General features: G+C 51.2%; 1 protein-coding gene across 2 annotated transcripts; it reads right to left on the bottom strand.

Annotated features, from left to right (window-relative positions):
* Nucleotides 1-2,295: 2,295 nt before the first annotated feature.
* Nucleotides 2,296-15,664, bottom strand: CCS (copper chaperone for superoxide dismutase). Of its 2 annotated transcripts, XM_004051604.4 has the most exons (8): nt 15,437-15,664; nt 15,023-15,095; nt 9,030-9,167; nt 8,647-8,824; nt 7,725-7,785; nt 2,899-2,976; nt 2,723-2,826; nt 2,296-2,613 (listed from the first exon to the last, which is right to left on the bottom strand). In XM_004051604.4, exons 1-8 carry the CDS (start codon nt 15,473-15,475, stop codon nt 2,460-2,462), a joined length of 825 nt encoding a protein of 274 aa, XP_004051652.1. In that variant the 5' UTR covers nt 15,476-15,664; the 3' UTR covers nt 2,296-2,459. The 2 variants fall into 2 exon arrangements, with proteins under 2 accessions (XP_004051652.1, XP_018893035.1); XM_019037490.3 differs by lacking the exons at nt 15,023-15,095; nt 15,437-15,664 and adding an exon at nt 11,864-12,091.
* Nucleotides 15,665-15,685: the final 21 nt, after the last annotated feature.

The raw sequence follows: 15,685 nt of genomic DNA, 5'->3' as shown, positions 1-15,685 counted from the left end.
CCCAGGCTGGAGTGCAGTGGCACCATCTCGGCTCACTGCAAGCTCCACCTCCCGGGTTCACGCCATTCTCCTGCCTCAGCCTCCCAAGTAACTGGGACTACAGGTACCCGCCACCATGCCTGGCTAAGTTTTTGTATTTTTAGTAGAGACAGGGTTTCACCGTGTTAGCCAGGATGGTCTCCATCTCCTGACCTTGTGATCCGCCCGCCTTGGCCTCTCAAAGTGCTGGGATTACAGGTGTGAGCCACCACGTCTGGCCGATCTCCTTTTTTTTTTTTTTTTTGAGATAAGAGTCTGGTTCTGTCACCCAGGCTGGAGTGCAGTGGTGTGATCTCGGTTCACTGCAACCTCTGCCTCCTGGGTTCAAGCAATTCGCCTGTCTCAGCCTCATGAGTAGATGGGATTTCAGGCACTGTAATCCCACTACACCTGGCTAACTTTTGTATTTTTAGTAGAGATGGGGTTTCGCTATGTTGGCCAGGCTGGTCTCAAACTCCTGACCTCAAGTGATCCACCCACCTTGGCCTCCCAAAGTGCTGGTATTACAGGCGTGAGTCACTGCACCCAGCCTGCAGTGAGTCTTGATTGCACCACTGCACTCCAGCCTGGGCAACAGAGTGAAACTCTGTCTCAAAAAAAGGAAAAAAAAAAAAAAGAGGCTAATAGAGTCGTGTCATGGTGAACTGTTTAGGCTTAAAAAGGTTAAAACCCAGGCATCATTCCAGAATGGAGGTGAGAGGATGTCAGGGGTTAGCTGTGGGCAGAATCCAGGATGAATTTCTGCAATGACCTGGAAGTGGGGAAAGACAGCCTGAGTCTGGGCTTAAAAGGGTTTGGCTCCCAGCAACCACAGGGAGCTGGAAAAGAACCAGCATAGGTTTGGCAAGAAAGAGCAGAGTCCAAGGGTTGGGGCTAGAGGTGGAACCCACCCACAGCCTTGAAAGGGAAAACAGACAGGGACTGGGGAACGGGATCCGAGCCAGGGGCTCTGCCTCGAAGCCAAGGACAACTAACTGCGAAACCACCCACCCAGTTCCAAGCAGGCAGTGTAGGGACAACGTTTGTAGTCTGCCAGCTTGGGGCAAAGTTTGTAGTCTGCCAGCTTACCCTGTCATAAAAGCAGCTTTGTCAAGGATGAGCAAGGCACCCCATGGGGGTGGGGGTACAGGGAAATAATAGACGAATAGGGAGGCTCTGAACCCGAGGCCCCACAAACTGTACCCTGGTTAGCAGCTCATCCAACCATAGGAAAGGGGAGCTTGGCTAGGGCTGCCTCCGAGGGTCCCACGCAGCCTCAGAATCATAGCTGCTGCTCCCTTAACTTTATATGACAGGCTGTGTGCCAAGCACTTCACTTATGTTAATTGATAATTTTTACTTATGACTGAAAGGAATAAAGTCAGATTTTTTTTTTTTGTTTTTGGTTTTGTTTTTTTTTTGAGATGGAGTCTTGCTCTGTTGCCCAGGCTGGAATGCAGTGGCGTGATCATGGTTCACTGCAGCCTCAACCTCCCAGGCTGAAGCGATCCTCCCACCTCAGCCTCCCAAATAGCTGGGACCACAAGCATGCACCATCACACCCAGCTAATTAAATTTTTTTTTTTTTTTTTTGTAGAGACAGGGTCTTACTCTGTTCCCCCAGCTGGTCTCAAACTCCTGGGCTCAAGAGATCCTCCCGCCTTGGCCTTCTGAAGTGCTGGGATTACAGGTGTGAGCTACCGTGCCCAGCCTCAAGCCAGATTATCTTAACAGGGGTATGCATTAGGAGGATTCAGGAGCATCTCTTCAATCCCAGGCAGGAGGCAGCTGGCCTCACGAAAGGCTCAGAGAGGGGACTCCAGAGTGACTGGGATTCTCCAGCAACTCTTAGATTCTCCCTGCCTCATTTTTCCTCCTTAGCCGACTGGCTTTTTCTGATGCTCAGTCAATAAGGCAGGGAGAAGAGGGTCACCAAAACTTCCCATATTCCCATGTTATGGGTCCAACCACAAGAAAAAACTAAAGCTGGATCTGCCCTGATTTCTCAGGGAAAGCATGGACCACAATGGCTCAGGTGTCCATTTTGGTTCCAATCAGCCATAGTGAGGGGTGGGGGGAGGCCACAAACAGAAATTTGACCGTAGTGGCTCTTCATTAGGGCTCCAGGGAGGAAGATGGGGACTTCAGTGTGTGTGTAGGTTTGAATTCAGGTTTGTTTGGCTCCAATGCTAAGGGGTGGCCCTGATACAAAGGGCAGAGGCAGAGCTATGTTCACCAAGCCCATAAGGGGCATGGAGACAAGCACAAAACACCAAGTCCCAAACGAAAATAAAACTTTCATTTGCCAAGGGAACACCACAGCAGCTCCTGCCCTGTACTGAGCTCTCCAAAGACTGGGCAGGCAAAGTCCCTCTGGCCCCCTCTGGAAGTGGAAAGTGCTCGCCCTGGAGGACAGCAACAGAGCCAAGGTGAGGTCCTGCTCAAAGGTGGGCAGGGGGCTGGGCCGACTCCTTTCGGCCCTTGCCAGCGATGGGCCGGCCTCGCTCTTCCCAGATGGTGAGGCCATCGCAAGAGCAGATCTGCTTGGGGTTCTGGAAAAGGCCAGCGGAGCGTGCAATGATGCCACAGGCCAACCTGCAGAAGAATGTGTGGTCAGGGGTGGGTACCTGTTTGGCCCCCACCCCTGGGTTCCTCATGCACCATCCACAGAGCACAGCCTCCTGCAGGGGCCGACACCACTCACCTCTCCCCGGAGTTCCCTGTGATCTTGGATAAGGGATGGCCTCCCCGGCCCAGGTCATCTTCTCCCTCATCAATAATCAGGCTGCGGCCAATCACATCCCATACCTTTGAGGGGAGACGACAGCTTCAGATGATGGACCCTGTTAGGAAGGGTGCCCGCCTTCTTTTCCACCTTACCTTCAGCTGCTCATCCTCCATTCTGAAGATGGCGCGGCCGTCAGCATCAGCATGGACATTGCCCAGGTCTCCGCGGTGCTGGAATGAGATCCAGTGTGTGTATAGGGGATGTGTGCCACGTGGTGCCAAGCTGCTATCTTCTGATTTCCTGATTCCGATGCCTCTTCCTGCTTCCCTAAAGTACCCATTTCCTCCTGTGGGTACCAGTCTAGTAGGATCTGAGCTCCCCAAGGACTGGGCAGGCAAGGTCCTCTTGGCCCTGTCTGGAAGTGGAAAGTGGTCCAGGAAGTCCTGGACCATCTGAACCCTCCCTCCCTGGAACTGAAATCCTGGGCAGGATGACAGTGGGCTGAAAAGAGCCAGTGGAAGTTTCCCCTGCCTGTGCAGTCATTCCCATTGGATCAGACTTTTTCCGGCGAGGCAATTGCCCAGCTCTGCTTCTCAGCCTCCAGTTAGCTCAGTTGTGCAGCCTCCTGATGGCTCTGTGAGCCCTTGGCTGTCTTCAATTCCTATAGGCTTAAGTTGGCCAAGCTTGGCTTCCCTGACCATCATAGGCAGCCAGTGTCATTTCCCTGACTCCCAGATTCCAGGAACAGAAGGAAATGCAAGGAGCAAAGGGCCTGTCCTAGCCCCTAGAAGCTGGCTCTGCCCTCCTTCTCCTTTGACGGTAATAAAAATTGTCATAACACACCTATGAGCACCTCCTAGGTCAGAGACACTACCCAACATGGCAGGGATTATGCAGGTCACCATCCTCAAGGGACTCAGAACATGGTGGGGGCCCAGATACAGAACAGACTAGGGGTGATGACACACAGGGTGAATACAACAGTTGATGGGTTTTGGGGTGACAAGGCCTTACTAGTGAGCCACAGAAACCCACATCTGTGCAAATAAATTGTCCCCAATCTGACATTTTGGGCAGAAACCAGTGCCTGTGCCAGTAGTACAGGTGGGCTCCCATGACCTTGCTGCTGAGTAACCAGGCATCTCACTGTGCCACCAACTGATGGGCAGGAAGAAGTGGCAGTTCTGCTTTATCTCGTTTTCCAGAGGGATATCTGCTGCCTGCACCTGGTACTTTTTTTTACACCCTGCGTTGGAGATTTGAACAGTAGAAAGATCAAGAAGGGGGAGGGGATACAGAGCCCTGAAGAGCGGTTTTTTTTGCTTGTTTTGTTTTGTTTTGTTTTGATACGAAGTCTCATTGCAATGCCCAGGCTGGAATGCAATGGTGTGATCTCGGCTCACTGCAATCTCTGCTTCCCGGGTTCAAGCAATTCTACTGCCTCAGCCTCCCGAGTAGCTGAGATTACAGGCACGCGCCACTACGCCTGGCTAGTTTGTGTATTTCTTTTAATTAATTAATTAATTAATTTATTTATTTATTTATTGAGACAGAGTCTCGCTCTGTTGCCCAGGCTGGAGTGCAGTGGCGCGATCTGGGCTCACTGCAACCTCCACCCCCCAGGTTCAAGCAATTCTCCTGTCTCAGCCTCCCGAGTAGCTGTGACTACAGATGCACGCCACCATGCCTGGCTAACTTTTGTTTTGTTTTGTTGAGATGGAGTCTTGCTCTGTCGCCCAGGCTGGAGTGCAGTGGCGCGACCTCGGCTCACTGCAAGCTCTGCCACCCAGGTTCACGCTATTCTCCTGCCTCAACCTCCCGAGTAGCTGGGACTACAGGCGCCCGCCACCACGCCTGGCTAATTTTTTGTATTTTTAGTAGAGACGGGGTTTCACCATGTTAACCAGGATGGTCTCGATCTCCTGACCTTGTGATCTGCCCGCCTCGGCCTCCCAAAGTGCTGGGATTACAGGCATGAGCCACTGTGCCCGGCCCAACTTTTGTATTTTTAATAGAGACAGGGTTTCACCATGTTGGTCAGGCTGATCTCAAACTCCTGACCTCAAGTGACCCATCCGCCTCAGCCTCCCAAAGCCCTGGGATTATAGGCATGAGCCATTGCACCTGGCCTAATTTTTGTATTTTTAGTAGAGACAGGGTTTCACCATATTGGCCAGCCTGGTCTCGAACTCCTGAACTTAAGTGATCCATCCGCCTCGGCCTCCCAAAGTGCTGGGGTTGCAGGCGTGAGCCACTGTGCCCGGCTGGAAGAGCGGCCTCAAGGCAGGGGGCAGCCTGGACAGTGTGGCTGGAGGCATGACCCAGCAGGAGTTCAGGGAAAGGCAGCCTTTCCAGGCTGTTTCCTCAGCAAACAGGCAGGGGCAATAGGCCAGGGGAGTGGGGCATTGAATGTCCACATCAAGAAGCTAGGCCCAGCTTGTACTCTCAGGCACTGGGAGCCAAGACAAGTTTCAGGCAGGGGCATGGCCTGGTTACTCCAGGCTTCAGAACAATCCTTCTAGTGCAGTCTATGAAAAGTAAAGACTGGAGCAGGGTGAGGAGAGAACAGAAGGGAGCTTAGAGATCAGTTAGGAGATGTGCAAGGGACAACCAGGCTTGGATGCAAATTCCCACATGGAATTATTTTCCACCTGGGAAAAGCAGATGCTAAAACCCAACAGCAACTTGCCAGTCACCGTGGCCTTGGCTGGTCAGCTCCTGCTCAGTTCTTCCTTGTCTAAGTTAAGGGATTGGGTGAGGTACAGCTGCTGATGCCAGCCCCTTCTGATTCCCTGCCCCACCTGGGGCCCAGGAAGAAAACACAGGTCACAAGGCAGGCTCCTGCCATTCCATGCCTCGAGGGCTTTGCCCGGACAGTTTCTTTTGCTGGGCTTGCCAATCCCACTCTTACCCTCTTCAATGCCTACTTCCTGCCCATCATCTTTCAAGGCTGCATGAGGCGAATGGCCTCTATGATGCGCCTCCCTTGAGTGTGGGCTGGACCTAGTGTCACTTCTAAGATTAGGTTACAAAAAGAATGTGGCTTGAGTCTTGGACGCCCTCTCTCAATCTCAATCTCTCTCTCTCTCGCTCATTCACTCTGAGAGAAGCCAACTGCCGTGTTGTTAGCTGCCCTAGGGAGAGACCCATGTGGCAAAGAACCGATGTCTCTGGCCAACAGCCAGGGAGGACCTGGGGCCTGCCAACAGCAACATGAGCAAACCTGGAAGCAGATTCTCCCCACGTGGGGCCCTGAGATGACTGCAGCCCCGAGAGAGACCCTGAGCTGCAGGCACCCAGCTAAGTCACACACAAATTCCTGCCCCAGAGACAGTATATGTTTGTTGTTTTAACTCCTAACTTTGGAGTCATTTGATTTGCAGCAGCAGATTACTAATCACTGAGCATAAGCATGGCACTGTGCAATGGACTCTATAGAAATGCCTCTCCAATTTCCCAGAACAGGGAGTAAAAACTTTTGATCATTAGAAATGTGACAGGGTGGTCGGGCACAGTGGCTCATGCCTGTAATCCCAGCACTTTGGGAGGCCAAGGCAGGCGGATCACTTGAGGGTGGGACTTCAAGACCAGCCTGGCCAACATGGCAAAACCTCGTTTCTACTAAAAATAAAATAAATAAATAAATAAAAGAAATGTGACAGAGGCCAGGCATGCTGGCTCATGCTTATAATCCTAACACTGGGAGGCCGAGGAGGGAGGTCTGCTCAAGCCCAGCAGTTTGAGACCAGCCTGAGGAATATAGTGACACCCTATTTCTACCACCAAAAAAAAAAAAATTAGCTGGGCATAATGGTACATGCTTGTGGTCCCAGCTATCAGGTGAGGTGGGAGGATTGCTTGAGCCCATGAGTTCAAGGCTGTAGTGAGCCATGATCGCAGCACTGCACTCCAGCATGGGCAACAGAGTGAGATCCTATCTCGGAAAGGAGAGGGGAGGGGAGGGGAGGGGAGAAAGGAAAAGGAAAAGAAACAGAAGAAAAGAAAAGCATGATAGGTAACAGAGCTGTGAAAAGTCCAAAAAATCAGTAACATGCATTAAGCAACACATACCATGGTTTCAATTGTTTTGTGGCACAAGGTTGCAAACCCATCAAGATAGAAAATAACCCAGTCAGAGCCGGGCATAGTGGCTCACGCCTGTAATCCCAGCACTTTGGGAGGCTGAGGTGGGTGGATCACTTGAGGTCAGGAGTTCAAGACTGCCTGGCCAACCTGGTGAAACCCCATCTCTACTAAAAATACAAAAATTAGCCGGGTGTGGTGGTGTGCACCTGTAGTCCCAGCTGCTAGGGAGGCTGAGGCAGGAGAATCATTTGAACTTGGGAGGCGGAGGTTGCAATGAGCTGGGACTGCGCCATTGCACTCTAGCCTGGGCAATAAGAACAAAACTCCATCTCAGAAAATAAAATAAAAAAACCAAATGATTGAGTAACTAACAATACAACTAGTACTCAGATAAGGCAAAAATCATTAAGGCAACACAAAATTCCCTGAAGATTGGGAAATGATTCTCTGCTGAAAAGTGAAACTCCAGGACCGGGGTGTTAGGGAACGCCAGGGACAGCCTTTTCAGTTTAGGTAAAACGCTCAACTTCCATATTTCACTTCCTCCCACTGCCCCTGCCCCTCAGGCAGATGAACTATTCACTGTGAGCTCCAGGACCTCTTGCAGGCTCCTGCAAGGATGATCTCACTGCCTGGAAACCATGGAATTCAGTAATCTCCCCCAGAGACTGTGTGCTCCTTGGGTCAGGCACTGGGGCTGTAATCTATTGTATCCCCTGGGCCTTGATCACAGAAACTGTCAACAAATGTTTCCAAACTCAGCAAAATAAAATGAGAGGAAAAGACTCCACCAAAAAGGAATCACACTGTTATGATCCCAAGAGCTGCCTGCCCTGCCTCTGAGACTTTGGGTTCTCTCTCAGCCCAAGCCCAAACCCAGACAGACACTTACCCGGTCAGAGTCCTGGGGGCCCCCATGAGATGCTCCATCAGGGTTAAAGTGGTTCCCACAGCTAAGAAAGAAAGGAAACAGGTGGGCAGGAAAGCAGCTCACAGGCCAGGTGCTCTACCCTCTCATCTATTTATATTTGCTTCATTCATTCATTCATTCATTCATTCATTCATTCAACAAACAAGCCTACTCTGTGCTGGGCTTAGGGTAGAGGGCACCGAGAAGAATCAGACATGGGTCCTGTCCTGAATAAGCTTCTGGCTCACGGGATTCACAGATGAGTAAACAACTAGTTATATCACAGCATGACAAACACCATGGCATGGGGACCCTTCCTTTGCTGTGTCCAGAAGTCCCCTTCCATCTCAGAGGCAGTAAGGTGGTTATAAGCAGGACCTTCAAGATCAGATTTTTTTTTTTTTTCTTGAGACAGAGTTTTGCCCTGTCACCCGTGAGCTGGAGTGCCGTGGTGCAATCTCAGCTCACCACAACCTCCACCTCCTGAGTTCAAGTGACTCTCCTGCCTCAGGAGATTACGGGCCTCCCTAGTAGCTGGGATTACGGGCATGTGCCACTGCGCCTGGCTAATTTTTTTTTGTATTGTTAATAGAGATGGGGTTTTACCATGTTGGCCAGGCTGGTCTTGAACTCCTGACCTCAGGTGATCCGGCCATCTCAGCCTCCCAAAGTGCTAGATTACAGGTGTGAGCTACTGTGCCCAGCCAAGGTCAGATCTTGACTCAAATCCCAACTCTACCTTTTACCTGCTCTGGACCTTTGGCAAGTCATTTAACCTCTGTGAGCCTCAGTTTCCTCATCTGGAGGTTGTGCCTGTGTGTATGTACCTCATAGAGTATTGGTGAGGGCCAAGTGTGAAAATGTGTAGCTGAGAATGCTACTGGGGAGACTTCAGACAACTCACCTGTTGCAGTTGTTTGTAAGGTCCCCGTACTGATGGACGTGGAGTCCATGCAGCCCAGGCTCCAGGCCGTCAATAGTTCCCTCGATGAGGCAGCGCTCAGGGGTCAGCTGCAGGAAGCGCACCACCCCCTGCACGGTGCCAGGCCCCCCCAGGATGGCCACTGCTGCCCCCAGATTCTCTGCAAGGTATTAGACACTTGGGCTGGCTTGCCACCTCACCCAGCACACCTCTTCAGCAGCTCGGGAAGGGCGGGGAGTCTCACATAATTTTCACACCTTCCTCAAAGCCACTCCAACCCAGAGCCCAAGAATCCTATGATTAGATTTGTACCAGCTCTGAGCCACCTCCCTCCCAGAGGGGCCAAGGCCACAGTGGTCACTCACGCAACTGGCCACTGCCCATGCCCTTGAGTACCGCCTGCCGCCCTGTGCCTTCCAGGAGAGCCTGCACCTCCTGGCTGGGCAGAGTGGTGTGTACCAAGACCATCTGGTCCTCCAAGTGCACCTCCACATCCTGGACACCTGGCAAGAGAGAGAGGGAAGAGGGCAACAGAGGCTGGCACCCAGTGCTGGCAGCAGGGAACAGAAAAACAGACAGCAATTCTCCATCCCCATTTCCACCAAACTTCCCATGGTCAGAGGCAAGCTACTTTGTAACCGTGTAACCCTGAGTAAGCCTCTTCACTTCTGAGTCTGTTTCTTTTCATATAAATGGGGATAATGCCACCTTGCCCCCAGGATTTCTGTGAGTTCTAATACACTCCAGGCATTATTTATAACTTTGGAAACATACATCATTCTTTTTAAGGCAGTGTTTTTTTTTTTAAGTGGGCTATGCATAGCGGCATTATTCACAATAGCCAAAAGATAAAAATAACCCAAATGCCCATCAACTAATGAACAGATAAAATGTGGTATCCATACAATGAAATACTATTCAGGAACGAAGTGCTGATACATGCTACAACATGGACGGACCTTGAGACATTATGCTACAAGAAGGCCAGTCACAAAGCCACATATATAATGCCATGTATATTAGATATCTAGAATAGGCAAATCCACAAACAGAAAATATTCTTTCTGTAGGAGATAGCTTAAAAAAAATTTTTTTTTTTTTGAAACAGAGTCTCTCTCTGTTGCTCAGGCTGGAGTGCAGTGGCACGATCTTGGCTCACTGCAACCTCCACCTGCTAGATTCAAGTGATTCTCCTGCCTCAGCCTCCCAAGTAGCTGGGACTACAGGCGTGCACCACCATGCCCGGCTAATTTTTGTATTTTTAGTAGAGATGGGGTTTCACCATGTTGGCCAGGCTGGTCTCGAACCCCTGGCCTCAGGTAATCCACCCACCTTGGCCTCCCAAAGTGCTAGGATTACAGGCGTGAGCCACCATGCCAATGCACTCCAGCCTGGGCGACAGAGCAAGACTCCGATACGGAATAAAACAAACAAAAAGAACAAAATAGGCCAGGTGCGGTGGCTCACGCCTGTAATCCCAGCAGTTTGGGAGGGCGACGTGGGTGGATCACCTGAGGTCGGGAGGTTGAGAACAGCCTGGCCAACATGGTGAAACCCTGTCTCTACCAAAAATATAAAAATTTGCCAGACAAGGGGGTGCGCACCTGTAGTCCCAGCTACTCGGGAGGCTGAGGCACAAGAACTGCTTGAACCCAGGAGGCGGAGGTTGCAGTAAGCTGAGATTGCACCACTGCACTCCAGCCTGGGTGAAAAAGTGAGACTCCATCTCTAAAATAAAATAAAAGGAAAGGAAATCCTATATCCCTTAGCTATCACCCTCCTATTCTCCCACCCCTGCCACCAATCTATTTTCTTTCTCTATTTTTTTAAATTTTTTTTTTATTTTTTTGAGATGGAGTCTCGCTCTGTCACCCAGGCTGGAGTGCAGTGGCACAATCTCAGCTCACTGAAACCTCCATCTCCCGGGTTCAAGCGATTCTCCTGCCTTAGCCTCCCAAGTAGCAGGGACTACAGGCACACACCACCACCATGCCCAGCTAATTTTTTTGTATTTTTTTCTTTTAGTAGACATGGGGTTTCACCATGTTGGCCAGGCTGCTCTCGAACTCCTGACCTCAGGTCATCTGCCTGCCTCAGTCTCCCAAAGTACTGAGATTACAGGCATGAGCCATCACGCCTGGCTGTGGCCTAGGATTTCTTTATGAAGTGATAAAAATGTAAAACTGACAGTGGAGAGATGGTTGTACAACTCTGAAAATACTACAAACAGATGAACTGTATCCTTTAAATGGGTGATTTTTTTTTTCTTTTTTTTCTTGAGACAGAGTCTCGCTGTGTCACCCAGGCTGGAGTGTAATGGCACAATCTCGGCTCACTGCAACCTCAGCCTCCCAAACTGTTGGGACTACAGGCGTGAGCCACTGCGCCTGGCCTAAATGGGTGATTTTTATAGTACATGAATTATATCTTTTTTTATTTTCGAGATGGAGTCTCGCTTTGTCACCTAGGCTGGAGAGCAGTGGCATAATCTTGGCTCACTGCAACCTCTGCCTCCTGGGTTCAAGCAAGCCTCCCAAAGTGCTGGAATTACAGGCGTGAGCCACTGTGCCTAGCTGCCCAGCCTATGAATTATATCTTTTTTTTTTTTTTTGAGACAGAGTCTCACTCTGTCGCCCAGGCTGGAGTGCAGTGGCGCCATCTGGGCTCACTGCAAGCTCCACCTCCTGGGTTCACGCCATTCTCCTGCCTCAGCCTCCCAAGTAGCAGGGACTACAAGCGCCCGCCACCAAGCCCGGCTAATTTTTTGTGTTTTTAGTAGAGACAGAGTTTCACCGTGTTAGCCAGAATGGTCTCGATCTCCTCACCTCATGATCTGCCTGCCTCAGCCTCCCAAAGTGCTGGAATTACAGGTGTGAGCCACTGCGCCCAGCCGAATTATATCTTAATAAAGCTATTACACGCATAAAAGGCAGGGACTATTGCCATCATTAATAGAGCTAACACTTACTGGGCATGGACAGTGAGTGAATCCTGTGTTTTACCTGTCTTAACATATTTGGTACTCCTACTAAGCCTCTAAGTTAGGTACAATGATCCCCATTTTACAGATGAGAAAACTGAGGCACAGAAAGATGAAGAAACTTGCTCAAAGTCGCACTGTAGTAAGTTGTGCAACTGGACCTCTGACCATGCAGCCTAGCTCCAGAGCCCCAGCACTTAACCCAGATATTGTACTCACCCTAGGAAGCAGCCCCTAGGCTCCAAGCTGGGTTAGGACCACACCCCTTGTGGTCCTGTAGCAGCTCACATTCCCCCTCCTGTAATTCACATTGCACTGACTACAATCCTCTGTTTCACTCCTAGGCCGCCAGCTCTGTGAGGGCAGGAGCTCTGTGAGGTCCACAAGGGTCAAGTTCAAAAGTCAGTTGTCGGCCGGGCGCGGTGGCTCATTCCTGTAATCCCAGCACTTTGGGAGGCCGAGGTGGGTGGATCACAAGGTCAGGAGATCGAGACCATCCTGGCTAACATGGTGAAACCCCATCTCTACTAAAAATACGAAAAAGTTAGCCAGGCATGGTGGCGGGCGCCTGTAGTCCCAGCTACTCAGGAGGCTGAAGCAGGAGAATGGCGTGAACCCGGGAGGCGGAGCTTGCAGTGAGCCGAGATTGCGCCACTGCACTCCAGCCCAGGCAACAGAGCGAGATTCCGTCTCAAAAAAAAAAAAAAAAAAAAAGTCAGTTGTCAGATGGCCAGGCGTGGTGGCACACACCCATAATCCCAGCACTTTGGGAGGTTGAGGCAGGTGGATCACATGAGGCCAGGAGTTGGATACTAGCCTTGCCAACATGGCAAAACTCCATCTTTAGTAAAAGTACGAAAATTAGCCAGGCATGGTGGTGCACACCTGTAATCCCAGCTACTCGGGAGGCTGAGGTGGGAGAATCAAATGAACCGGGAGGTGGAGGTTGCAGTGAACTGAGATGGTGCCACTGCACTCCAGCCTGAGCAACAGAGCAAAACAAGACCCTGGCTTTTATGTGCAAAAGCTATTAGAGGGGGCAACAGAAGCAATGGGGAACCCATCAAAGGATGAGGTTCTTACACAGGCTAGGGAGAGGTGGGGTGGCCTGGAGCAGTGTGGAGGCCTAAGTATGTTTTGGACACATAGCAGATAAGATGTCCTGATGACAGGCCTCAGCATAGGAGGGTTCCCAGACCCTCAGGTCTCCAGAGAAGAGCTGATTCTCTGCTCCTGAAGTGGGAAGTTCCTTGTCACTATGTACCTCCTGAATTATTGACTGAGTCTAAACCAAGAGGGAGGCTGGTACCTTAGCTAAGCAGCCATTCAGTTTGCTCCTTGAGTTAAGACTGGTAGACCTTGGAATGTAGCCAGGCCCACCCTTGGTTGGCTCAGAGCCCAGTGAGAGAGAAAACAGAAGGCCACAGAGAACACCAGGGCAAGTGATAGAGATTCAAGGGGGTGAGCCTTGGGCTGGGGGCTCCTCCTGCTTACCTCCTGAGAAGGCCTTCCCCCAGGCCTCCTGAGATGGCAACTCTCTTTCTCTGTGTGTGTGCATTCTAGAAAACTACAGCTTCCCTCCCTGGCCCCATGAGAAAGCCAAGCCGGACCAGAAAACACAGAGTCACCACAAGTCTTTATCTGTTGCCTAAGAAACATGCTGAGGGCTGAAAACTGCTCCGGGTCCAAGAGAAAGGCCAGCTGTCTGCTCTCCTGGCAAGCAAGTTGTACGGGAAGTGGAGGGCCCACTCACCACCCAAAACGCATAGTCTAAGCAAACCAGCTTCAACATTGTCCCCTCCAGCCTCCTTCCATCCAGATCACCACCTGTAAGCCCTTCTTCTCATAATCCCCTAGGATTTACTGGGCTGTTATTACATGCCAAAGACTTTTCTAAATGCTTTTTTTGTATTAACTCGGTTACTCTTCAGGACAATCCTCCAGATTAGCTTCTATTATCATCCCCCATTTAACATGGAAGAAACAGAGACACAAAAAGTAACATGCATGAAGTCTTAGTGCCATTAAGTGGCAACGAGGGGGTTTGAACTCTAGAGCTCATACCCCTAATCACTTTACAGAGTCCACCACTACCAGGGTCCCAGCTTCAGAAGCCATCTTATCTCATTCCCTCTCACCACTGCTCTTTCCACGAAGCATTCTGCGAATGCCATCCAGGCAACGCTTGCATGCTCATTTCCACCTGAGTGCAGGGGATGTGCCGATACCCATGTGAACTCTTCTCCCTAAAAAGCCCCAGTGTCTGGTCCATACCTGCCGAATGACTGGGTGAACTTGTTTTTTTTTTTTTTTTTTTTTTTGAGACAGGGTCTCACTCTGTCACCCGGCCTGGAGTGCAGTGGAGTGATCCAACTCACTGCAGCCTCCACCTCCTGGACTCAAGCAATCCTCCTGCCTCGGCCTCCCCAGTAGCTGGGACTACAGGAGTGCACCATGACGCCCAGCTAATTTTTGTATATTTTATAGAGGAGGGTTTTCGCCATGTTGCTCAGGCTGCTCTCAAACTCATGGACTTGAGCAATCTACCTACTTTGGTGTCCCAAAGTGCTGGGATTACAGGCATGAGCCACTGAGCCTGGCCTGGATAAACACTTAACAGAATCAAAGGAAGCCAGTTCCCAGAGCCATGCTGGTGGCTGTACCTTTGCAGATCTTTCTCATTGTGCCAGGTCACCTCCAGACCAGCTGGCCTTTTATTTATTATTATTTTTTTGAGACGGAGTCTCGCTCTGTTGCCCAGGCTAGAGTGCAGTGGTGCGATCTCGGCTCACTGCAAGCTCCGCCTCCTGGGTTCACGCCATTCTCCTGCCTCAGCCTCCCAAGTAGCTGGGACTACAGGCGCCCACCACCACGCCCGGCTAATTTTTCGTATTTTTTAGTAGAGACGGGGTTTCACTGTGTTAGCCAGGATGGTCTCGATCTCCTGACCTTGTGATCCACCCACCTCGGCCTCCCAAAGTGCTGGGATTACAGGCATGAGCCACCACACCCAGTGGTATAGAAAGCTACCCAGGATGGTATAGGGCCTGCGCTGCTGTTTGCTTTGTCAAGATTATGTTGTTTCCCAAGCAAAAACTGCCTGTTTTCCAAGGAACTTCCTCAGCCTAGCCCCTCAGTCTCTGGGGCACCTGAGGTTCAGGACAACAAGACAGGCAGTTACAATCTGTCAAGGCAAGCTGGACAGCTGTACTCTAGGCTCTGCCTCCAGGTGTGTGTGTAACTCTGAGAACATGCCTTTCACGCTTTGGGGTTCAGTTTCTGCATCTGTAAAATGGGAGTAAGGTTCGCCTAATAGATTCGCCTGGTCCCTCCCAGAGGCTTCTGGACTCTCTGCAGAAAAGTTTACCCTGTTCTTACCTGCCACCCCTTGCAGGGATTTGCGCACCGCGTCCACACAGCTCTGACAGGTCATCTGCACCGCGAACTCCAACTGCAAGGGCGGCAGGGACCAACCGATGATCGCTGGGGAAGTGCCTTGGTATGACTTTGTTTCACCACCTACTCTATGACCACCCCAAGGGTCTGGGAACAAGCCCCACGTAACCCCTCTTCAAGCACCTTCTTCATGATCTCTCATGACCATTCCAGGACCATGGGAGTCACCCCCCAACACTCACGCAGGGTCCCTGCTACCCTCGCACCCTAGTTTCATCCCATGGCCCCAGGCCCCAACCCAAGTGCCCACTCCTTCCCCTCTTCCCAAGGTAACGATCACCCCAGGGGCCGAGGATCTCTGCCAGGCGAGGCTCCACACGAAGCCTCGACCCTCACCGTGCAGAGGGTCCCCTGGTTCCCCGAGTCCGAAGCCATTCTAGACCCAGTCACCACCCCGAGACGCAGAACTTCTCCGGCGCAGGAGCACCAACCAGCGCGGCGTCGCGGGGACTGAGCCTCTAAAGCCACCCTTAACTCCTCCTCCTAGTGCGTGCGCACGCAAGGCCCTGCTTCGTCAGCCACCGGGTGGCGGCCGCGCAGGCGCACTCGGGCCGTCGGGCTCCTGGTTGCCTTAGTAACCCTTCG

This window comes from Gorilla gorilla, chromosome 9 (genome assembly GCF_029281585.2).
Source record: "Gorilla gorilla gorilla isolate KB3781 chromosome 9, NHGRI_mGorGor1-v2.1_pri, whole genome shotgun sequence".
NCBI classification, from domain to species: domain Eukaryota; kingdom Metazoa; phylum Chordata; class Mammalia; order Primates; family Hominidae; genus Gorilla; species Gorilla gorilla.
This window is presented reverse-complemented; position numbering and strand designations above follow the sequence as displayed.